General features: G+C 44.2%; 1 protein-coding gene across 2 annotated transcripts in view; it reads right to left on the bottom strand.

Annotated features, from left to right (window-relative positions):
- Positions 1–24,420, bottom strand: part of dnah2 (dynein, axonemal, heavy chain 2) — a 184,351-nt gene that overhangs the window by 107,146 nt on the left and 52,785 nt on the right. For both annotated transcript variants that reach the window (XM_059642660.1, XM_059642659.1), the window contains exons 26-39: positions 21,529–21,632; positions 20,124–20,280; positions 18,442–18,524; positions 15,955–16,135; positions 15,036–15,174; positions 14,183–14,400; positions 12,772–12,870; positions 11,139–11,264; positions 8,520–8,630; positions 6,743–6,931; positions 4,884–4,987; positions 2,792–2,981; positions 2,109–2,289; positions 1,391–1,518 (exon numbers count right to left, since the gene is read on the bottom strand). In XM_059642660.1, coding sequence (XP_059498643.1) covers positions 1,391–1,518; positions 2,109–2,289; positions 2,792–2,981; positions 4,884–4,987; positions 6,743–6,931; positions 8,520–8,630; positions 11,139–11,264; positions 12,772–12,870; positions 14,183–14,400; positions 15,036–15,174; positions 15,955–16,135; positions 18,442–18,524; positions 20,124–20,280; positions 21,529–21,632 — 2,010 coding nt within the window. The remainder of the gene's footprint in view (positions 1–1,390; positions 1,519–2,108; positions 2,290–2,791; positions 2,982–4,883; positions 4,988–6,742; positions 6,932–8,519; positions 8,631–11,138; positions 11,265–12,771; positions 12,871–14,182; positions 14,401–15,035; positions 15,175–15,954; positions 16,136–18,441; positions 18,525–20,123; positions 20,281–21,528; positions 21,633–24,420) is intronic.

Genomic DNA, 24,420 nt, shown 5'->3' with positions numbered 1-24,420 from the left:
TGAGGACAGTCTTCTACCCAAATCGCAATGGTAACTGACCAACAGGAGAGAAACCATTCCAGAAGCCGGGCATTATATCTTTTGGAAGAAATGTAACTGCAGTATATGGGGTTGTGGGAGCAGCTGTGACCATGCTATGTGCTGTTATGAAGAGTCCAGAATGCAGAGAAGCACATACACTATTCTACTCTGACAGGGCTATGAGTAAAACTCCTCCTACATAAATGAAATCTGAAGAAGTCACTCAGGAGGCACAGCTAAAATAAGAGAGAAGGAAAGTGTTTCTAGCGAAAGGTGGAAGATGGCAGATTAGTGAGCCTGAAAAAAATCTCAGAGAATCAGACTTGTTAAGCTAAATAGCCTTTTGCTACTTGGAGTCATAGAAATGTACAGCACAGACACAGACCCTTCAGTCCAACACATCCATGCAATCAGATATCCTAAATTAATCTAGTTCCATTTGCCAGCATTTGTCCCATATCCCTCTAAACCCTTCCTACTCATATACCCATCCAGATGTCTTTTAAATGTTGTAATTGTACCAGCCTCCATCACCTCCTCTGGCAGCTCATTCCATACACACACCACCCTCAGTACGAAAAGGCTGCCCTTTCAGACCCTTTTAAATCTTTCTCCTCTCAACTTAAACCTGTGTCTTCTAGTTTTGGAATCCCCTACCCTGGGGAAAAGACTCTGGCTATCCATGCCCCTGATGGTATTATAAACCTCTGCAAGGTCATCAGTCAGCCTCCAAAACTCCAGGGAAAATAGCCCCAGCCCATTCAGCCTCTCTCTATAGCTCAAACTCTCCAAACCTGGAAAGATCCTTGTAAATCTTTCCTGAACTCCCTCAAGTTTAACAAGATCTTTCCTATAGCAGGAAGACCAGAACTGAACATAGTATTCCACAAGTGGCCTAAGCAATGCCCTGTATGCCACAACATGACCTCCCAACTCCTGTACTTAATGAACTGACCAATAAAGGCAAACATACCAAACAGCTTCATCACTACCCTGTCTATCTGTGACTTCTAGAGATCTTTGTGAAGGTTTACAGTGAAGTACATTGTAAATTTCCACATTTTAGCATTTATAACCTAAAGGTTAACACCTTGCAGAAAAGCTTTGACTGCAAGGATGTTGTACATTGCTCCTGTGTACCTTGATGTCAGTGGATAGTTTATGAGTTAGCTGAGAGATGCCCCTTTCAAAGGCTGGAGAACAGGCTGACTCATACTGGCTCTGTTTTATTTTAGGAGGGTGGTGGACGGAGTGGTGTGGAGGAGAGGCTGGCATGTGGTGTGGGAGCCCAAAAAATGATGAAATAGACACAGTAACTGAGAATATGTAAAAAAGGGAGGATATCAAACTAGGAGGACAAGAGGCTCACCTTACAGTTGTTGAATCCCTCTGCAAACAAGATTATCTCAGCAATTAGTGTTGAGTCAGGAACCACCATGGAAATGGGCCTGAACATCGACTTGAGGTTGTCTGGTAGCTCTGTACGACCAGCATACCCTGCAACAAACAACAATCAGGTTATCTCCAAGCCTCTTCACCCAGCTGCTAGCTATTACTCTTCTCTGATGCTGCTGGAAACAGGAGGAGGCCATTCAGCTATGAGAGCCCAATCAAACACTCACCTAGCTCAGCTTTCTTGCCCCCATAGTTGCCCTTTTGCAGTAACCTTAACCCATTCCTCTCCCTCTCAAACTGAACGTAAAATTCCACCATATTTTGATCACTGCTACCTAAAGGAGTCCATACTCCAGGGTCATAAATTAATCCTGGGGACAGGGAAACTCAGTTCAGGTCTTATCTCTGATCTACACATGTCATATTCAGTTTGGGCAGTAGAAAGAACAGCAGGGCCCCGGATAAATTTTCTCTCACTAGTAGGATAGCTGCCAAGATCTGATTCTGTAATTACTGACTGCTGCCTCGGTGGGGGTCCGCCGCTTCAAATGGAATGAAGCTACACTTAGCACTGCACTTCAGTGATCAGGAGAACACTCTATTATTTTTGCTAATTTGGTGAAGGTGAGGCACTCCAAGAACCAAACATTTTAGTCCGAACACATTGGTCCCAATAACTCCAACAGACTCACCTGGATTCATGGTGATGAAGATGCCACAAGACCAGACCAGGTTAATCTCACGGCCCTCAAAGACAAAGCGTGTCAGGTTGGCAGAAAGAGCAGACAGGATAGACAGGATTTGCTGGGCCACTACAGACAACACCTCAATATTGATGCGGTTAAACTCGTCAAAGCACCCCCAGGCTCCAGTCTGCACAGATACATCAAATATTCACTCCATAAAACATGACCAAAAATGATGCAGCCAACAATACAATAATAAGGGGGCTGAAATCACACACTTGGTAAAAAAGAAAGGTCTTGCATATCAACATCACAGGACAAACAAAAGGGTTTCACTGTCAACGAAACACATTTGGTGTGAAGTCACGGTAGTAACATATGCAATGCAGCGGTATTCCCTCAGTGCTGACCCGCCAACAGTGCCCGCTCCCTCAGCACTGACCCGCCAACAGTGCCCACTCCCTCAGCACTGGCCCGCCGACAGTGCGGCGCTCCCTCAGTGCTGACCCGCCAACAGTACCCACTCCCTCAGCGCTGGCCCGCCGACAGTGCGGCGCTCCCTCAGCGCTGGCCCGCCGACAGTGCGGTGGTCCCTTAGCATTGAGTTTGTTTTACTGAAAGGAACAAAAATCCTTGATACAGAAGAGCATAGACAATGTTCTGTTATATTTTTGAGGCTCTCCTTTCACCTGTGCCAAGCCAGAGTACATTCGGCCCATCGACTTGTAGTCCAAGCCTTCTGAACAGTTCACCACTATCACATACATGCCCAGTGCTTTTCCCAGATCCTTCACAGTCTCTGTTTTTCCTGTCCCTGCTGGTCCTTTGGGTGATCCACCTCGGTGCAAGTGGAGAGCAGTGGTCAGTGTCATGTAACACCTGAAAAGAAGAAACCAGTGACTCTGAGATGTGGGTGGAGAGACTCCCTGTGTAGGCTACACTTATAATGATGTCCAGCTCTCTGCTGTGTGCGGATGAAAGCAGCATTGGGGGATTCATTGGACTGAGAAGTGTTAATGGTCTATGAGCTTCCCTGTATCATAAGGTCAGAAGTGGGGATGATTACACCACATTCAGCACCATTCGTGACTCCTCAGATACTGAGGCAGTCCATGTCCAAATGCAGCAAGTCCTGGACGATAGACAACAAAGTATGCTGCTTGGCCTGCTGTGTTCATCCAGCTTCACACTTTGTTATCTCGGATTCTCCAGCATCTGCAGTTCCCATTATTTGCAAGTTCTCCTCCGAGCCACTCACCATCCTGGCTTGGAAACATATCATCATTCCTGCATTGTCATTGGGTCAAAATCCAGGAATTCCCTCCCTTACTGTGTCGTGGGTCTACCTAGAGCGCATGAATTGTAGTGGTTCAAGAAAGCAACTCACCACCACCTGCTCATGGGTATTGAGGAATGCGCAATAAATGCTGGTGCAGCCAGTCATGCTCATGTCCCATGATGAATCTTTAAAAATCCTGTTCTGTCATCATTATCACCACAGAACAGGACTTGATCTGTACTGGCCTTGGGACAAACCACAGGGCAAGGTGTACAGTGTGCAGTATGAAGTAAACATCTATCTGCATGGGGCTCCTACCAAGGGAGGCCTGAGTACTGAAACTGTTGCATTGGCCTCCATTGAGGTCCACCTGAAGCAGACAAACCTGTAACAGCAAGTGACCGCTTTGAAGCTTCTGCAGTCAGGAGCGTAGCATTTCCCCAAAGTGGGATACATGCTCTGTGAGCGTCTGACAGGAAAATGAGAAGTTATTGCATAGTGTGGATATCTCTCGCCTTGAGAACTCACTGAACAAAGTGATAGTAACATCTACTCCTGATAACATTTCTCTGCTTGTTATGCTTTGTTATGCAGTAATTTGGCTTAAACACTATGAATAACAACAAGGGCTCCTGTGACAATGCTGTCACATTAAAAGGGTATGATGTCCTGGGTTTTTTTTGAAGAGAGGTTGTAAAGGCAGAGGCTCAGTACTGGCTACTGAACACGGCCTAGGTAAACAACTTAGGTGGCCTTTAGGAATGTTTTAAAAAGTTGGAACAACGGAAGCAGCTTGAATGGGAGTAGCCAGCTCTCACAGACCAGGCTAGTTGTTTCTTAGCGGTCAGAAGCTGTTTGGGATCTCAGAAGAGTTGGGAGTTTTAGTGAATGATTCCTGGCTGCTACTTACTCTGGGTTTTTCTTGATTTTTTTTTCCTCCTGGATTGGAGAACTGCATGTAAGAATCTGTATCTGAATTTGCCCTTTTTTGCCAAGAGTTATGTTTATGGGCTGTTACGATATTGGAACAGTCAATTAGTAATTGTTATTGTATCAATTATTCGGTTAAGTTTTCCATTTGTTAAGTAATTCTAAATTCCTCTTTCTTTTGTTTGTATTTTGACTTAAGTGTTTAAGTAAATTGTGTTTTGCCTAATGTTGAATAGTTTGACCAGTCGCATCATACCTGGAATACAGCACTTAACATCTACCTTTAAAATAAAATGATAGGGTCTGGGCTGCCTTCTTAAAATAGTTTGAGGTGGCCTGGTTTGGTCCAAACCACTCCAAAAAGATAATCAGAGGGAAATACATCCTGAATTAACAGTGAACTACTTTTCCTCCACATACTGATGGTGCTGCTGTGACACACACCAACTTTCCCCAATGCTGACTGTGGTGCTCTTCCCACAGGTCAAAAACGAGTCACCCGTTCCAATCCCTCTGCCTCCTCAGACAGGACACAATTACAGCTGCAGTGAAAGGGGAGCACCGAGCCTTACCTGTCTGTGAGTGGAGTGATCACCAAGCGGCCTGAGTTCCCTAGATATTCATACCCATACTGGAAATGGGTGTTGGTTTGACGGATGATGCAGTCATCTACATCCTGTGATAGAGAAAAACAATATGGACTGTCCAAAAATGTTCTGAGCACATCCACATCCACCCACTAATCCGACAAATGACAGGAACAAAAACTCACTGGCCTGTTCTCTGCTATCATAAGGTCACCTATGGAAGTTGCTCTCAGATAAAAACAATGTACTGCTGGTGCGGGAGGTCTGAAGTAAAAACAAAATGCTGGAGAAACTCAGCAGCTTTGGCAGCATCCCAAAGTGAAGGGTTTGAGTTCAATTTGACTGTTCCCAGAATGGAACGCACCTGGAAGAATCATAGAATCCCTGCAGGAACCAGGCCTTTCAGTCCATTTGCATCTACACCGAATCTCCAAACAGCCTCGCACCCACACACAACCCTACTACCTTATCCCTATAACTCTGCATTTCCCATGGCTAATCTACCTCTGGTAGGAGGTTGGTACGTCTGTGGGATACAGCACAAGGTTATGTTTGTCTGTAATGACCTAAAGTCACATAGCCTTACTCGCCATCCCAGCAGTATTATCTATGCTTCTCCAATTGTGTGAAATTTGGTGGGCAATCTCTGCCTGTAAGACACAAAAGCATGAATGGCCATTATTCTATGCAGAGTTAGATAGATATTTGGTAGATAAGGGACTTAAATGTTCTGAAGAGTTAGACAGAATAATGGAACTGAAACCACAATAAGGCATGATCTTATTGGAGCAATGGACAGGAGCTCCCTCAGTAGTAGTGAAGAGCCCTTTTAATACTATACGCCAATAATAGACAAGAAGTCTGTTAATACCACACTTCCACAGTAATAGATAAGACCGCCTTTAATACCACAATCTCTCAAAAATTATCAATAACTGTTAATGGCACACTCCCTCAGTATAGACAATAATTCCATTAGCATTACACTCCCTCAGTAATAGACAAGAACTCTGTTGATAGTGCATTCCCTCAATAACAGGGAGAAACTCTGTAAAAATAACAGTATTTTGCAATGGTAGAGCTGGCTTCAAGGGCTAAATGGCCTACTACTAATTCTATGTCCCTATGACTTATATGAGGTTAAATCTTACTGTAATATTGAAGGAAATTAGTTAAAAAAAAACTAGTCACAGTAAACGTGCAGGAGGAACACAGCAGGCCAGGCAGCATCAGAGGAGCAGGAGTCAACATTTTGCTGAAGGATCCTGACCCAAAACGCCAACTTTCCTGCTCCTCTGATGCTGCCTGTCCTGTTGTGTTCCTCCAGCTCCACTCTGTGTTATCTCTGACTCCAGCATCAGCAGCTCCTACTATCTCACAGTAAAGATGCACACTGGACTGTTATAAAAACCAACTAGTTCACTCAGGCCCTTTCCCCTCAACTTTCAACCTTTGTGTGGGTCTGGCATCAGAGTATTGTGGATGCCATAATCTGAAATAAAAACAGGCCGTGAGGAAGATGCTTAGCAGGTCAGGCAGCTGCTATGGAGAAGGAAAACAAGAATTAACATTCCACGTCAGGATCTTCAACTTTAATGGAAAGCCAGCCGAACGTCCATTGTTTTCTGTGTTTACATCGCATAGTGATGTACTTTGACTCCAAAAATGCACTAGTAACCGTTCATTTCAAGGGCTGGGGAACAAATGCTGGCCAGCCACATGCAGGGATTGAGATGAAAATAGGGAGGTGGCTGGCAGAGGAGGGGAGGAAACATTTCTAATAAAATTGAGAGGGGGGTGGAGATGGGTTCAGGTTTGGATTTGACTAAAGATGCCCCATCTACCTTGTCCCAGTAGAGGCGAAGTTGACTGAGCCAGTCAAACGCAGTCACGTCCATACACCCCAGCTTGTACAGTTTGTCAATAACGTCTCTCGCATGAACTTCCACTGTCACCAAAGCCACAATCTTCAGGCGCATGATCTTCGTAAGATTTCCACGGATAGCTTCGGAATACTTGCGCAGCATGCTCACCTGCAGAGGTAGTGACGTTAAGATTAGGGTTTGCTATCGAATCATAATTCTAACAGGGTTACTTGTTTCCCACTGCCCTCTCTCTCTCTCTCTTTGTCTTCTCCTTGACTGCCCAGCCCCCAACACCTTTAGGTGTAGGGCCCCCAAACATTTAGCCCACTGTGAGCTAATTTCTGAGGCCAGGAAGTTGTTGCGCCCCCTCCATGTGACCTGAGACAGTGTGTCAGGGAGACTGACAGAGTCAGGGTAATGGATGGTGACATGGAAAAGGTAGGGGCCTGCTACAGCTGGACCACAGCCGTCATTACTCAGGCAGAGCTCCAGTGGGACCATTGAAGTCTTGGAGGTTTCAAATGCAAAATGACTGCTTTGGGGTCCTAAGCCTGCACTTTTGGAAGCCCTACAATAGTACATCCAGCATAGGTTCCCCTGTGCAGTGTTAATGGTAATTGGAAATGATTGTGTTGGCCTGTTTATTGACCTATGTAATTGTACTTGATTGCTTAAGAAGATGGTTCCAAAAAACTTGGGGATCCAATGTATTGACCATGTCTGGTGAAACTTCTGTAAATTCTATATTTTAAAGTTTGGTAAATATATGATATGTATTTAGAATTGGAGTCAGCTCTGCATTGTTCAGAGATAAATCAGATAAAAAAGATACAGCAATCCAATGAATTCACAATCCCCTAGGATTACATAAAAAATATATCAGGAGAGACTACAAACATTGGGACAATTTCTGCAGCAGAACAGAACAAGGCGCAGATATTATGTTTCAAAAAACAAGGTGGGAACCTAGCTGGTGAATGAGGGTGAAGGTTGGAGACAGAATGGATACCACTGACAGCAAGCCCATTGTTGCAGCTGACAATGCCCAACAGCACGGCAGGCTATTGTCACCAGTTCGTGATGCTACTGAAGTGCATCTGTACGAGCTCACGACAGCAAGCACGACTGACTTAAGAAAAACTGCTCCTGGACGAACTTCAGCCAACTTTTCCACCAAATATAGAATCATGGAGAAGTGTTATTTGGCCCATCCAACCAGTCTCAACATTTTTGACACATTAGTCCAACCATCTCACATTTCTGTTTTTCTACCTTGTTCTTCGCACATATCCATGAATTGGATTTTGTGTCAAAGATTTAGCTAATTTTCTTTTGAAAGCTATGTGACATCTGTATCCACCACTCTCCCAGACAGCATATTCCAAATCCTAACTCTATTTTGTCTAAAGAAGGTCTTCTTCCCTCTCATGTACCTCCTAATTCTTTTGCCAGTCAGCTCAGATTACTGACCTGTCAGCCACTGGAGATAGGTTCTCATCATCCAAATTGTGTAAACCTTGCATAATTTTAAACATATCCCTGACCTCTCCTCTCTGTGTTTTCTGCTTTAAGAAAAGCTATAACCTGACTCACCCTAACCCCAGGCTATCCATAGGTCACTGCGAAGAAGACCTCTGAGCACTACGCAGTTCTTGGACAGTCAGTATATAGTATCCCCATTGGCAAAGAAATATGTCGGCACTCCCAGAAATCAGATCTCTGCAACACCAATGAAGATCCCACAAGCTCGACGCACCTGCTTCCTTTTAATAACACGAACTGGTTTTTTCTCGCCTTGTTCTTTGGCTGTCATCAGGGCCTTGGTAACATCAGTGGTCCACTGAATCTGGCTTGCAGTGATAAGCATCTACGATTAAATGAAGGACAGAATATTGGCTAGACTGAAAGGGTGTGGAATAATCACGGAAAACAAATATCAGAATTCCTGACAGCGAGTAAAGAGCACTTGGAATAGCAGCAATGGAGACCTATAAGAAGACAACATGGAGTTATGTAACAAATAGTTGGCTGCTACATCAGGCAGACTATAAGCTAATGGATGAGTTAAATAGTTTTGTCAACTGTACCCATGTTCTGGCCTATCGAAACTGTCACTACCACTTTTAACAGGGCAGATTCAGAACAACAGGAGTAGTAACAGTCTCTCTCAGGAACAATACAAGTATGCAAATTATTGGGGTGACACAGAGGAGTTTTACTCTATACCTCATCCCATGCTGTCCCTGTTCTGTGGGTGCTTGATGAGGTACAGTGTAGAGAGGGCTTTATTTTGTATCTAACCCTGTGCTGTTCCTATCCTGAGCACGTTTGATGTGGACAACGTGGAGCAAGCTCTACTCTGTATCTAACCCTGTGCTGTACCTTATGTGAAGAATGTGCCATTTTATTTTTGCGCTTTTTAAAAATGTTGACTGAAAAGGGAAAGAACTGTTTAACATCAACATGTTGCAAAGATTGCTGCTGTTGGAAAATTCTTAAGCGGGCATTTATGGCAGACATCATTTAAACAGCGGTAACTGAAGTTTAGGTTACAGATAGACTGAAACCAAAGGGTTGTGTGATTAGATGGAGCTTTGGCTGGCAACAACATGTTGATGGGCCTATGGACCAGTGTCCAGTTATCAATGGCAAAGGCCTTTTGCCTAGGAACAAGTGTGTGATTGGTTCTTGGGTCACTGAATAACTTAATTTGTAGTGTTTTATGCTGAAGGTTTATAACTGTTTACCTAGAGCTATAGTCTTGTTACTTGCAACAAATAGTGATTCTTGTTCAATACAGAAACCTGGTCCATGTCTTCTATCAGCTGAGTCTGAAAATCAAGAAAACTGGGATACTTTTGCATCCTTTTTAGAATCTTTAACTTTTGTAATAACTCCAGGAATGGTCGGACATAATTTCCAGCACACAACCCATTTGAGTCATGATACTGCCCTTGGGAGTGTTTGGTAGGGAGTATAAAGGAAACCTTACTCTGCATCTAATTTTGTGCTGAATCTTTCCTACAAATGTTTAACAGGGAAAGTGTAGAGGGAACCCTAGTCTGCACCTAATCTTGGGCCATGTGTGCCTGGGACAGTGTTGGTAGCTAGCGCTGGTTGGTTTGAAAATAATTATTTACAATGTAGTTAAAATATGAAATTTATCTGCCAGAAACAACTGCCAAAACATAGTTCAAAACAGTTTTAAATAATAGAAAATACTTGAAAATAATGAAACATTAACCCCATCTTTGAAAGAGAGGAACTAGCCTAGGTGCTAGAGAGATGTAATTCTAAGCAGTAACAGTCTCTGAAAATGGATTGAGTTAATTTCATCATGCAGTGAAGGACTGTGGCTAGTATGGTATTAGTGATATTCCTTTCTGTTACTGAGAGAGTGGGGCATTAACAGAATTCCTTTCTGTTACTGAGAGTGTGGTATTAACATCGTTCGTGATTGTCACTAAGGGAGTGCAGTATTATGGTGTTCCTGTGTGATACTGAGAGTCTGACATTAATGGTAGTCATTTTATTACTGAGGGAGTGTGCAGTATTAACAGTGTTCGTATCTGTCACTGGGAATTTGATATTAACAATCTTCCTGCCTGTTACTGAATGTGGTATTAAAGGAGTTCCTGAGAGAGTGTAGTATCAACAGGATTCTTGTCTGTTACTGAGAATGTGGTATTAACAGTGCTCTTGTGTGTATTACTGAGACAATGTGGTACTAATGGTATTCCCTCATCACTGAGAAACTGTGGTACTAACTGAGTTCCTATCTATTACTGATTCAGTGTGGCATTAACAGTATTCCTGTATCTGTTACTGACAGTGTGTTATTAATGGTGTTCCCAAGAGTTACCAGCCTAGTGATATTTATGGAATTTCTACTACTGAGGGAGTGTGGTATTAAAGATCTTCCTGTTTCTTACTGAGACCATGTGGTATTAACAAAATTCCTTTGTTACTGTTGGTACCAACAGCATGCCTGTCTGTAGTGAGACAGCAAGATCCTGAGAGACATATATTTGAAGTGAGGTGTTGAACCATCTGCCCTTTTGGTTATTGACAACTCAATGTCATTATCTGAAATGATAGTGGCCCAGTCAAACCCTCCCTTAGTGAAAGCCACAGGTTGGACATTCCTTTGATTATCTGTTTTTTGCTATGTTGCTGTGTGTACATGACAAAATTATATTTTGGCTGTAGTTATTGCACTTCAAATATATTAACTGTATGGGATGACTTTAACATGTTTCTAAAAGTTCTTGGAAAGCATAAGACAAAAAGCACTGTCAGAAACAGGTCTGAAAAATAATGAGTGCTCCTTTCGTGCTCAGTTACTGCTCCTTCTGCAGAAAGCCCATGAACTTACCTGACCAGGCCAATCCTTCACCCATTTATCCCGCCTGGTGAGCATTTTCTTCAGAGCCAATCGGCAGTCTTTCAGCAGGTCTTTGAGAGTAAAGCGCATGGTGCGTTCCACATCACAGAGCCATGCCTGGGAGACAAGAATATGTTGCAAAAACTGATGAGAACAGGTGAGGTCCATATCACTTCAACGCAGACTTTCCAGCATTACCTGAGTTACTGACAGACCTGGAACATCTCCTTGGCCTGTTGATTTAACATATCTCAGTCCTGTTCTATTTATGATCTGGAGAAGTCTCTTGGGCAGTTATTCCCTACTGACTTGTGTTAGAGAAGAGAAGGCGCAAGTGTGTGGGGACAGGTTTGCGTACACCTCTCTGAATAGTGAAGCTGCTGCAGAGAAATACCATGTCTCTGCTAACTACCTTGAACAGTGATGACTAGAGATGAGGTAGCACAGTGGCTCCGTGGTTAGCACTGCTGCCTCACTGCACCAGGGACCCGGATTTGATTCCACCCTTTGTCAAATGTCTGTTTGGAGTGTGCACGTTCTCCCTGTGTTTGTGTGGGTTTCCTCCTGTAGTCCTAAGATGTGCAGGTTAGGGTGGATTGGCTGTACTAAATTGTCCCATAGTACCCAGGAAAATGCAGGGTTACAGGGATATGGTAGGGGGCTGGGTCTGAGTGGGATGCTGTTCAGAGGGTTAGTGTGGACCCGATGGGCCGAATGACTTGCTTCCACACTGTAGGGATTCTATGATTCTCAAATGGTGGAGGACGCACACTCCCCAAGAAACAATTCTCCAGCAAGAATGTGACAAATTCAAGAGAAGAGGAGAATTTATTGGAGCCAGAAAAGTTATGTGAAGGGTAATACCCCTTCCTGTGTGGGATCCACTGACATCATGAATTGTAAATCAATTAGAACTTAACATGCAGCCTTTCCGTTCTGATGTGCAGGTTGGTTTGTCTCAGGTTGCTGTGATGACCTAAGGGGCTGACCAACATTCCTAGTCACTTTAGCCCAGTGCTGCTCTTGATCCTAAACAGTACTCAGAGTAATCTGCTGTACGTGTAGGGGCTGAATATATGGGAGGAAGCTGGCTAAAGTACACACAGCACACAGCAGAGGAATACACAAGGACAATTGGCTGCTTGCCTCCTGTAAAAGCCATGAGTTGTCCTTGAGTGGCATAACTATAATTGCACCCTCAAGGCTCTGACGTTACACAGGAATATTATCCAATGAAGAGATAACAAGCAGTTCTGTGCTCCCAGCCAGAAGCTGCACTTGTTGACAGCGCAGGCCAGGGACAAAGCTTAGCACTGTGACTCCAAACCTGTAATAGCTAATCCTAGTAAGTGTGCTGCCCTGTTTATTAAAGTTAAACGATATCTACTCCCTTTTAAATGTAAGGCACTAGTTTCACACAGAATGTAAATGGACAGAAAAGTGGTCACTCTGTACATAACAGACATAGCACTGATAGCCAATGAACGTGAGAGCACGTATGGAGGTGGGGCGAGCTGTTTCATTGGGTTTCAACAGATTCACTCCAGAGCCTGCAGCTCGATGACCTTGGATTTAGGCTACGGGAGAAGTCCTGACAGCAAAAGCAGATGGGAGATGTCTGTACCTCCACAGGGCCCTCGAGCAGGGTGGGATGTTTGAACTCCACGTACTCTCCGTCAGCGGCGAACATTCCAGCAGCTTCCATTTTGGCGGTGGTCCCGATCTAGAGAGACAGGTCACAGTGATACCAATCTGTACACTCAGCAGTGGTGGTTACATTGCTATCTGGAGATCACCAAGTCAAAATCACCATGGAAATTTGTAGGATAGTACCAGGCAAATAAAATGCCCAGTTAGATAGTCAAGGTGTGGAGCTGGATGAACACAGCAGGGCAAGCAACATGTTAGGAGTACAAAAGCTGATGTTTCGGGCCTAGGCCCAAAATGTCAGCTTTTGTGCTGCTAAGATGCTGCTTGGCCTGCTGTGTTCATCCAGCTCCACACCTTGTTATCTCAGATTCTCCAGCATCTGGAGGAACACCTCAGGAAGGACATACTAGCCCTGGAGCGTGTCCAGCGGAGATTCACACGGATGATCCCTGGAATGGAAGGTTTAACGTATGATGAACGGCTAAGGATCCTGGGATTGTACTCATTAGAGTTTAGAAGGTTGAGGGGAGAACTAATAGAAACTTACAAGATAATGTATTGTTTAGAAGGGGTGGACGCTGGGAAGTTGTTTCCGTTGTGGGGGAGACTAGGACCCATGTGCACAGCCTTAAAATTAGAGGGGGTAAATTTAAAACTGAAATGAGACGACATTTCTTCAGCCAGAGAGTGGTGGGCTTGTGGAATTCATTGCTGCAGAGTGCAGTGGAGGCCAGGACGTTGGATGCCTTCAAGGCAGAGATCGACAAATTCTTGATCTCAGAAGGATTCAAGGGCTACGGGGAGAGTGCAGGGAAGTGGAGTTGAAATGCCCATCGGCCATGATTTAAATGGCGGAGTGGACTTGATGGGCTGAATGGCCTTACTTCCACTCCTATGTCTTATGGTCTTATGATCTTATCTGCAGTTCCTACTATCTCAGTTAGATTATCAGACAAGATGTTGGTTAATTTACAGGCTTCACAGGAGGGAGTCACTCACTACCATGTGGTATGCTCTGTGCCTCTCAATACCCTTTAGTTCACCAGGGTCCAGCTCCTTTGGGAAGCTACAACCTTAACTTGAGCACAGGGCAAGGTGTGTGTGTATGCGTGTGCGTGTGTTTCTCTGTGTGTGTGTACGCAGGGGGCTTGGGGGAGAGAAAGTGCTTGTGAAAACAGCAAGGGCTACACTATACAGGCAGAGACAAGACCAGGAGGGTTTCAGTGACTGGTGTGATGCGGATCGAGAAAGATCTGTACTTGGGTGTAATGTGGCAAATCACTTGACCAACACTTGACAGTCAAGTCTGCACAGAAGTACCAGACATACGCAGAATATCACCCGAGAAACCCTGCGTAGGGTCAGTGGCAGTTAAGTGATGCTACCTTTTGCATTTTGAGGCTTTTGATGTTGTCGAAGCATTTCTTCATGTGGGGTTGCACAGCCGGCGGGTTGCGGGACTGACCCAAGATCTCCAGCAGGTCGTCATTGGACAGGAAGTAGAAACGTGGAAAAATTTGGCGTTTGGTCTCCAGATACATGTCAAGTGATTTCTCAATCTCTTCCAATTTTGCGTTCATACCATTCAATGAGTCCAACAGACCTGCAGGAAGTAACAATGACAGCTAACGCATTCACTTTAAGAACTAGCAGGTGTCCCTGTAATAATCATAAAGGGAAGGCACAGAGTGGGTGGCAGGGAAGGAGGTGGTAGGCGTGGCTAATAACGAAGCAAAAATATAACTGATGTCAAAGTTCTACCAACTTTAAAAGTGCAGAGGGATGTGGCAGGGTTAAGTGAGCTATGTAGGGAGTCTCAGAGAACAGGAACCAGGGGTTGGAATGGGCTGCTAGCATTGTTTCAGTGGGACAAGACCAAGGATATGGATACAGTAGGTTTCAATACCAATTGCTGTCTGACTTTCATCCTCAACTCTTAACCCTCTCCATTTCTGTGCTTGTTCTGTTTTGCTAAGGTCGAGTTCCTTAGGTGATAGTTTTGCTGCAGTCCCCAATCTTGTTTCAGCCACAATCACCCCTCCTCCCCCCACATAGCTTCCCGACATCTGACTCATCACATCTTTCAATTATCTCAAATAATTCAATCAGCCCTGAATTGTCCAACACAAGGGAGAATGAACCAAGCTAATAATAAGGAATAAATTAAGCCCTGGTTCTGACTCCGGCAAATCTCCAATGGATTCCTCTCTGAGGGGCAGTGCCTAGAAGTGAGCACACCTGGGTGATGGGTTCCTCGAAGAGCATTGGGCTCCTGGACCAGACGATGCATTATGACCTTCCACTGTGCGTCGATGTTCTCAAACTCTGCCGACTCCCGGGGAAGCTGTTTTCTAATGTCCTCTCCAAGGAAAATGTTCTGCAGCAAACAAAAAAAGGAGGTTTTTATGTGTCATCACTATCTTCTGAGTGGTTCTCAGCATCTCATTAGTGTGCTGAGGACTTCTCTTGAGGCTACAGCTCCTGACACCTACTGCTGGAGGCCATCAATTGGGGTACAGATTGGAAATGGAAACTAGGGCCTTCAGGGAATCTGTACAGCTCAGTATCAGGCAGAATATTCATTTTCTGGTGTTAACTGCCTTGCCATGTCTGTATCCACTTGCTGTGTACAGTATAAATAAACTCTGCACGTTACCATCTTAAACTCTGAGGAATTCCCACTCAGTCGGTGGATTAGAGGATATTGGTGAGGGAGTCTTTCTCAGCAGTAGGCTCACAATCCTGTATAGTGCCTGTTGTCAAACATGGAAAAGAATTCTAACTCCTCACTTTGAACAGGTGAGAAATGAACCCAAGAATCTTTTAGAGACAATGAGCCACCTGTCCTCACCAGTCAACAGAAAGGAAGCCACGGTCACTATTTTGAAGCGGTGCTGAGGAGTTCTTCCAAGGTCTGGGGCAAATATTCATTCCTCATCCAAGATTATTACAAGCCGGTGATCAGCTTATTGTCACATTGCTGTTTTTGGGAGCTTCCTGTAATCGAATTGGCTGTCACTTTTCTATTTACATCACTGGAGGCACTTCATTGGTTGTGAAGTGCTCTGGGACCCCTTTCATAAACTGAAACAAGACAGTGTATTCGTTCTGAGAGACTAGTCACTGACTGCAATAGATCTGTGAAAGTGCCAGTTACCTCCAGGTACAGCCACTGCCTCTGTACAGTAAGGATCATTTCGATCACCTCGAGAATCAGAGACAGGCACCGTTCCCAATAATCAACTTGCTTGTCAAATGCCCTCAGATAGGGAGAAGCTTTCATGGTCGACAACATGAGCTGGTTTTCCTCCAAGGCCTGAAAGATTTCATCGGTTCCTCTGTGTATAAAAAGAAAGGCATTAATGGCAACAGGGCAACCACTGGCATCCACCAGGAAGCAGGTTGGTTCTCGGTCTGGCACTTTGATAGGTTACCTGAGGAAGGGACAGTCACCATGCAAGGGGCAGGGACAGTTGGCAGGGGTATTAAACAGGCATCTGACACATCAGCAGCAGCTGATCCACACCAACACAAACACTGTGGCTTGCAGTTAGCTTCTCGCCTGCAGTCAGCTTGTATCCCATTCGGTCAATAGGCCATACGTGCTCCATGGTTCAGCAACTGGCTGTACACCTGCCAACTATTAATATCATCCAGCAGGGCGCATGCACGAGAGGCACAACTTACACAGGAGTGGGAGACATTAGCTCAGAGCAATCACTGCACAAGTTACAAATTAGACTGACCTACTGAATCAGGCCAAATTCAAAACACGAAGCATCTTAAAGCAACAGTGAAGCAGCTGTTACTTGTTACCAGGTTTGTACAACAGTTTCACTTTTCAGCCTTTGGCCACTTGTTGGTCTGGTTTTCTGACTGCTGGCTTTTCTTTTAGCAGTTTAATAAGTAAGCTTCGAGTAATAACTGGGATTTTTGTCTGTGCTTGAAAGGCTTACTGCTGCTTTCTGTGTGCATTGCACGCTAACCTGGTTTCTTGTTTGCTGTGTGCTCAGGCAGAATCTGAAGGGCTTGGTTTGATTCTATTTTTGAGAGTTTTTTTTACCCACTTGCCCATCTCTGACTGACTGTTCTCACAGTAGACAGAATATAGAATGCAGAAAGAGAAGATTCAGCCCAAATGATCTGTGTAGTTTCTGTTCTGCACAAATCTCTTCCTGTTCTTATCTGATCTCACTCTATGAACAGAGTCTTCTATTTCTTCCTCCCTTGTGTGCTTCCCCAGATTGTCTTTAAATACTTCTATCAACCACTCACTGTAACAGTGCCTTACACATTCTCATCAATTTTCTGGTGAATGTTTCTCTTGTATAATGGCAGTTACTTTCAGCACTCAGTTCTGACAATCCAGATTGCAAGAATAAGAGTTCTGAAGAAGGGTCAGTCGACCCAAAACTTTAATTCTGATTTCTCTCCACAGATTCTGCCAAACCCGCTGAGTTTTTCCAATAACTTCTGTTATTGTTGCATGGACGAGAACTTCAATTCACAGATGCGGCACTGATACCTTGTACTATCCTTACTCTAATGTATCGGAGTCCTGAAACTTCTGACTATGACCACTGCTCACTTTAGGAGAAAGATTTCCAGCCCAATACAATCAGAGAATTTGCAAAACATATTTGGGAAGGCTATATTCGGCCCATGCTCTGTCTGTTACATTGCAAAGGATGTGGAGGCGTTTGCATCCCCAGAAATTATTTTATATTTCTGTCTTTGTGCTCTCTACTCAACATTGAGGCATTGCCAGATGGAAAAACAATTTTGAAATTTTCATCCATGTTTTCAAATGCCCCCAAGTCCTTACCCCCTCCCAATCTAGGAGTAGTTGATGGCCTAGTGGTATTATCACTCGAATATTAATTCAGAGACCCAGGTAATGTTAGCAAGTTTTGAGAAGATTTGTAGCTCAAGTTGAGTTTCTGGATGTGAGTTTGCTCGCTGAGCTGGAAGGTTAGTTTTCAGACGTTTCGTCACCATTCTAGGTAACATCACCAACCCAAAAAAGCTAAACAGATAAATAGAAAGCGGGACATAACACCAGCGCTTCATCGGAGGCTCACTGATGATGTTACCTAGAATGGTGACGCAACGTCTGAAAACTAACCTTCCAGCTCAGCGAGAAACTCTGGGGACCTGGGTTCAAATCCTGCCAAGGCAGATATTGGAGTTTGAGTTCAATAATAATCTAGAAGCAAGAGTCCAATGATGAACATGAAACCATTGTCGAGAAAAGCCCATCAATTCATCAATGTCCTTCAGGGGAGGAAATTTCTGGCCAGCATGCAACTCTAGACCAACAGCAATGTCCTTAACTTGATTCTTAACAATTAGGGATTGATTGAACCAATATTTATTGCCCGTGACACCCACATCCCAGAAATGAATTTTTAAAAAATCTCATCCAGTCCTACAGCCTGTCCACGTTGAAGTGCTTCTCTAACTCTATCATTTTCAGTTACCCAGATCCTAAGTTCCACAATTCCTTTCCTAAATCTCTCTGTTCCTCAATCTCTCTCCTTGTGTTTTTGATCACTTTAATGATACTGAGATGGTTCAGCTCCCAAGAAACTTCACATTGCTAGTGGTGCTAAAGAAATGCAAAACATTTTTGTCAAGTACCTACCTCAGCTTATAATGCCCTTTGTCCTTGTAAGGCATGAGATCAAGAACAGTAACATCCCAGGTTTTCTTTATTCCTTCCAAAGCCTGTCAAGAGAGAACATCGTTGAAGATCAGTTTAATCTTCTGTTAAAACTGGAGAGTACAAATGCAGTCTTATTGTCAGCCAGCCTCACTGACGCTGTGAGCCCATTCCCATTGATATACCATTAATTTAGGATCTCTAGTCAGCATGGACGAGTTGGGCCGAAGGGCCTGTTTCCATGTTGTAGGGGCGGCATGGTGACTCAGCGGTTAGCATTGCTGCTAATTCAAGCCTCAGGCAACCAGCTGACCGTAGCACCAGGGTTTTGCCAGATCCATCAGTCTCCCTAAGTCCCCACTTCCTTTCCTGCAGGCACCAAGGCATTCACACGTTATTCCTCTGACTCTCAATCACCAGGTTGGCACCTCTGCCTAACAGACCATTTGCCTGAGCTCACTGATTTTAAACAGAGGTTTGGCCAAGAGCGAGAGCAAGTTAGAAGTCCAACCTTCCTCCAACAGAATAGGCCTTCATGAGATTCGCTGCGAAATGGCCATGGTACATTCACACATGTGGGACATCAAACCCATTGCTGACCTTGGAAAGGAGCAGAATGTCTGGCCAGCTTTACAGCTCATAAAAACATTGAATCCCTAGAGTGTGGAAGCACACCATTCAACCCTCCAAAGAGCATTCCACCCAGACCCACCCCTACCCCATCCCTGTATTTCCCATGGCTAATTCATCTAGCCCCCACATCCCTGGACACTATATGGCAATTTAGCATGGCCAATCCACTCAAACCTGCACATCTTTGGACTGTGAGGGTAAACCAGGGCACCCGGAGGAAACCCATGCAGACCTGGGCAGTATGTGCAAATGCCACACAGACAGTTGTCCAAGGCTGGAATTGAACCTGAGTCCCTGGTACTGTGAGACAGCAGTGCTAACCACTGAGCCACCGTGCATGTACATACAGCATGGAAACGTATTTTTCCCTTTCACCTTAAACCTATGCCCTATAGTTTTGGACTCCCCTATCCTGGGAAAAAGACTTTGGTTATTCACCCTATCTGCGCCCCTCAAGATTTTACAAACCTCTATAATCTGAGGTCATCAATTGGCCTCTGACACTCCAGGGAAAATAGCCCCAGCCTATTCAGACTCTTTCAATAGCTCAAACCCTCCAACCTTGGCAACATCCTTGTAAATCTCCTTTGCGCCCTTGCAATTTTCACAACATGTTTCTATAGCTCAGAGTATGGAAACCAGTTAAAGAACCAAACCCATCAATCAAGCCGATCAATAACTCAATACACACCAGAGGATTCAAAACATCATTTGCTGGCTCAGGCGACAGTGGAGAATACAGATCCACTGGACTGCAACATGAGCCAATGTTGACACTAAAGAGTCACTGACAATCACCAGGTGAATTGAGGGGAATGTAGGTTAGGTTATTTTATTTTTGGATTAGGACTATTCCATGGCACAACATCGTGGTCCGAAGGGCCTGTACTGTGCTGTACTTTTCTATGTTCTCTGTTCTATGTAAAGCCCATTTTGAATGAAGTATTGGAGGGAATGGGACTTGCTGATGTAAAATGTAAAAGAATAAAACTGGGCCAGAAACCATTTGGATGCTGTGTTGCTGTGCCTACCATTTCAATGGAGAGCTCTTTAGTAGCTGCAGATGAGATGCTGTTGATTGCATCAGAGTGTTGCTCCAAGCCAAGCTCAATGATTTTTTCCAGGGTGAAATCATCACTAGTATGGTCAAATAATTTCTGCACTTCATCCTTAATGCTGTTCCAGTGTCTGGAAGATAGGTACAGGAAACAAATGACTAACAAATTCCAGTGACACCTCAGAAAGGCAGGTCTGCAGTTTGCAATCACTTTACAATTAGTTTTGTTGGACTGGAAACAAAGGGACCTAGTCAGACCAGTGACCGAAGAGGTTGCACTCAGCGTGTCAGCAGAGAATCTCTTTACGTTGTACTCCAGAGATCTGAGATCAAGGCTAGGCTCACATTCCAATGCATTAATGGAAGAGTGCCACTATGTCAGAGGGTCAGCACTTTCAGAGCGTCAGTGCTGAGGAAGCATGGCACTGTTGGAGGTGGGTCAATGCTGAGGGAGGATGATACTGTCAGAAGGTCAGTGCTGATGGAGTGCTGCACCACTGCTGGGTCAGTGGTGAAGGAATACCGCACTTCTGTAGGGTCAGTACTGAGGGACAGCCACACTGTCAGAGGGTGTGTCCTGGGGAGCACCACACTGTTAGACAAGTAGTATCGAGGAAGCACCACACCGTTGGATGTGTCTTCTTTCTGAAAGAAAGGAAACTGGACTCTATCTCCTTGCTCAGGTGAATATAAAAGACTTTGCTGACACTATCTTACAGAGAAACAGGGAAGTATATCCCTGGTGTCTTGGCCAATACTTTACCTCAACCAGAATAACTCAAAAGGAGTTGAATAGGTCATCATCATTTGGCTTTTGGGAGAATGCTGTATTAAATTTGTCCATCACTTTTCTCACAATAGAACAGCGGCTACATTTTAGAATTACTTAGTTGGGTGTTGAGCACTTTGAGACATTTTGAAAGGCGCCACAAAATTGCAAGCTTTTTCATACTGAAGGCATGACTAGATGAATTAATATAAAATTCTTAAAGTACACTATATCTCCAATTTCTGAATAAAGACAATGGAGCAGTTTTAACTGTTTAATATACAGGCTGTATTTCAAAGCTACGGGTAAATTACCCGTACAATCATTTGTCAGAAAATAAGCTCCAATTTCCCTCCATTAATACTGAAGAACAGAAAAACATGACTATGGAGCTACAAGGTTTCACTGCCTTATAAATAAATAGCTTCCAAGCCAATTTACTACTTTTCTCGCCCTTTAGCTCTTGCACCCCAATGGATAATTGCCATGCCCGACCTTGGACAGGCGATAATCAGGAGATGAAGTTTTAGCAACTGAAGTGAAGGGTTATGTTCTCTCGGGTGATCAAGATAGGGTTAACAACAAAGGAGGAAAGACTTTCCAAAAGCACCTGTCGCGCATGGCTGGGTTTCTCAAGTCTGTAATCAGTGGCATTGTCTTCTTAAACTGCTGAACCTTGTTCTTTGATGCAGATACAACGTCCCAATTCTTATCCTAAAAAGTATAACAGAAGCATCGCAATTAACTATTTTGGCTCTGAACAGCGATAGCTGCAAATTTCAGATACCTGAGAAACTGGCATCTTCTGTCCTTTATTTATAGCTGTCCTGATTTTGGAAACTGTAATCAAACCAAGTGTAAGAACCTACAGTCGAATAGGAAACTCTCTTCTCAGTATCTTTAATGAACAAGAAACCTGCCACTCCTGAGACACAACTTTGTGTGCATTCAACGCTGGAGGTAATGGGGAGTGTGCACGCGCGTGCGAGAGAGAGAGTCTGTATGTGTGTGTGTGTGTGTGCACGCACACGTGTGAGTAAGACTGAGAAAGTGAGTGCGTGAGACAGTGTACGAGAATCCGTGAAAGCAAGAGCGTACGAGAGTGCGTGAGAGCGGGGGTGAGTGCGTGAGAGAGAGGGCAAGTGCGAGAGAGAGAGTGAGTGTGAGAGCGAGCGAGAGAGTGCGTGTGGCAGTGTGTGGCAGAGTGCATGTGAGTGTGTGTGTACGTGAGTGCATGTGCGTGTGCTTGCACGTGCATGCATTAGAATGAGAGGGTGAATATGCCTGTGTGCGTGGATGACTGTACGCGCCTGTGTCTATGTGCTATGTCTATTTGTATGCAAGTGTTGTGTGCCTGTGTGTATGTGCATGTACGTGTAGGCACACGTGTTTGTGTAGAAGATAACAGAAAGGAACCTTGTTATTAGAGTGAGCACCAGAGGTGCTGACAACGAAAGGTGTTACAACAACTTTGTAATGGGCTGTGTGAATTCAACATTAATAGGGTTTGGTACACAGAAGCACTTAGAGTACCTGTGGTGACATAGTAGCCATTTGTCTCCTATGTCGTGCCCTGATCATCAACTCTTGACTGAACCTTTGCAAGACTGAAAGGATCTTGAGCAAACTAAAACGGAGCCAGAGCCCCATGTCTTGAAGTTTTGCCTGCTTACCCGGACTTCTGCTATTTTCATCAGGTGGGGATGGGGCAGTGGGGGACTAGGACCAATGGGGAGATAAACTGAGGGTGTCTAAAATTAGATTTAAAGAGGAAGTTGTAATGCAGCTGATTTGATTTAGATCCAATTTTCACCAACGGGATATGCGATATGTGGGCTTTAGAATTTTCAGAAGATGCTCCAACCAGAGTTCAGTTTAGGTTCACGTGCATCCGTAGGAGAGGTCAGATGCCCTTTGGAATTATGAAAAGTAGAATGACTGTATGTAAAAAGTGAATAAACTCATTGGAAATATCAAGCTGTCACAGTTAAATCTCCTGGAAACTGTCTAGCTGTCTAGGCATTTATATATCCTGGTCTTTAGAATTTGTTTTAAAAATAGTAGTTTAAATAATAAGCTTGCTACTTCATTGCCTGTTGATAGAAAGCAGAGGGCTTTAGAAGATTTGAGCTGCATGAGTGATTTCACAACCTACTATTATCACAAAGGGTGCATCTCCTTCATAATTTTATTGACAGCCAAAAGTAATTATGACATCTTTGAGGTAGGATGATAAATATAAATATCCATTTATATAAGAGATCAAGTATTTGAATGAAATGTGTGTCAAAGAGATTACTTAGCTGAAGGAATATAAATGCAGTGAATGAGTAATTATACATTAGCTTTACTTTTTAAACTAAGTCTGCAGTGGACGTTTAGAAGTTCATTTTAGCTTTATCAGAACCAGGAAGTGTGAAGGACAGGGGCTTTCTTTTTTGAAAAAGCAGTTTAGTGCCTGGAGCCTTTCATACAGTCCACTTCCACACCCAGCAGTCCCGTGTCTGCTTACAGTCACTGTTTATAGGGATTGCCAGAATCCACACTAATCCCCCGGTACCCCAAGGCAGGCCTTTCATACGGTCCATCTCTGTACCTGGCAGTCCCTGTAACTGCTTACAGTCACTGTTTACAGGAGTGGACAGAACCTACAGCAACTCCTAAATGCCATGGAACTAAAATTTGAATATACCGGGTGCATTCTCTTGAATGGGTTTGGGACTCCTGCATTTCGGCATCAATTGCCGTGACTCAGGATCCACATACACTATGCTCACAACAGCAATCTCTGCTGCTCAGGAAGACTTGGGTTTCTCACCTGGGCACTGCATTTCTGCTTTCCTCTGGGCTCATTTCTCAGTCAATTGAGCTTTTAGTTTCATTGAAACAAGCAAGCCATTCGGCCCATCGAGTCCACAGTGCCACGCCAAAGAACATCCCACTCAGATCTACCCCCACCACACCCCTGTAACCCTGCATTCCCATGGCTATCCCACTCAGCTTGCACATCCTTGGACACTATGGGTAATTTAGCACGGCCAATCCAAACCGACCTTCACATCTTTGGACTGTGGGAGGAAACTGGAGCAACTGGAGAAAATACACACAGACACGGGGAGAATGTGCAAACTCCACACAGACAGTCGCCCGAGGGTAGAATTGAACCTGGGTCCCTGGCACTGTGAGACAACTGTAATGACCACTGAGCCACCGTGCTACCCGGCCTCTTTGGTTATGCTGGCATCATCCATCTAACACACATTGTGGCTTCAGAGCTCTCTTTGTATAATTTGCTATACATGTTGGTTGAATCTATCCACAGATGTCCATTTTATGGGAAAGCTCATTTATGCAGTTTTCTCCCTCCATTCTGTTGCACCAGCACAAGGGGACTTTTGTCTATTCAGAAGCCAAATCATTGCGACAAACTAAAGTCCTGTTTGGGTTTTGCTGAATACCAACTGCTCGACTTCCTGGAGTCTCAGGGCCAACAAATGCAGCA

Source organism: Stegostoma tigrinum, chromosome 45 (assembly GCF_030684315.1).
Source record: "Stegostoma tigrinum isolate sSteTig4 chromosome 45, sSteTig4.hap1, whole genome shotgun sequence".
NCBI lineage: Eukaryota > Metazoa > Chordata > Chondrichthyes > Orectolobiformes > Stegostomatidae > Stegostoma > Stegostoma tigrinum.
Note: the sequence above shows the minus strand (reverse complement) of the source record. Positions and strands in the feature narration are given on the sequence as shown.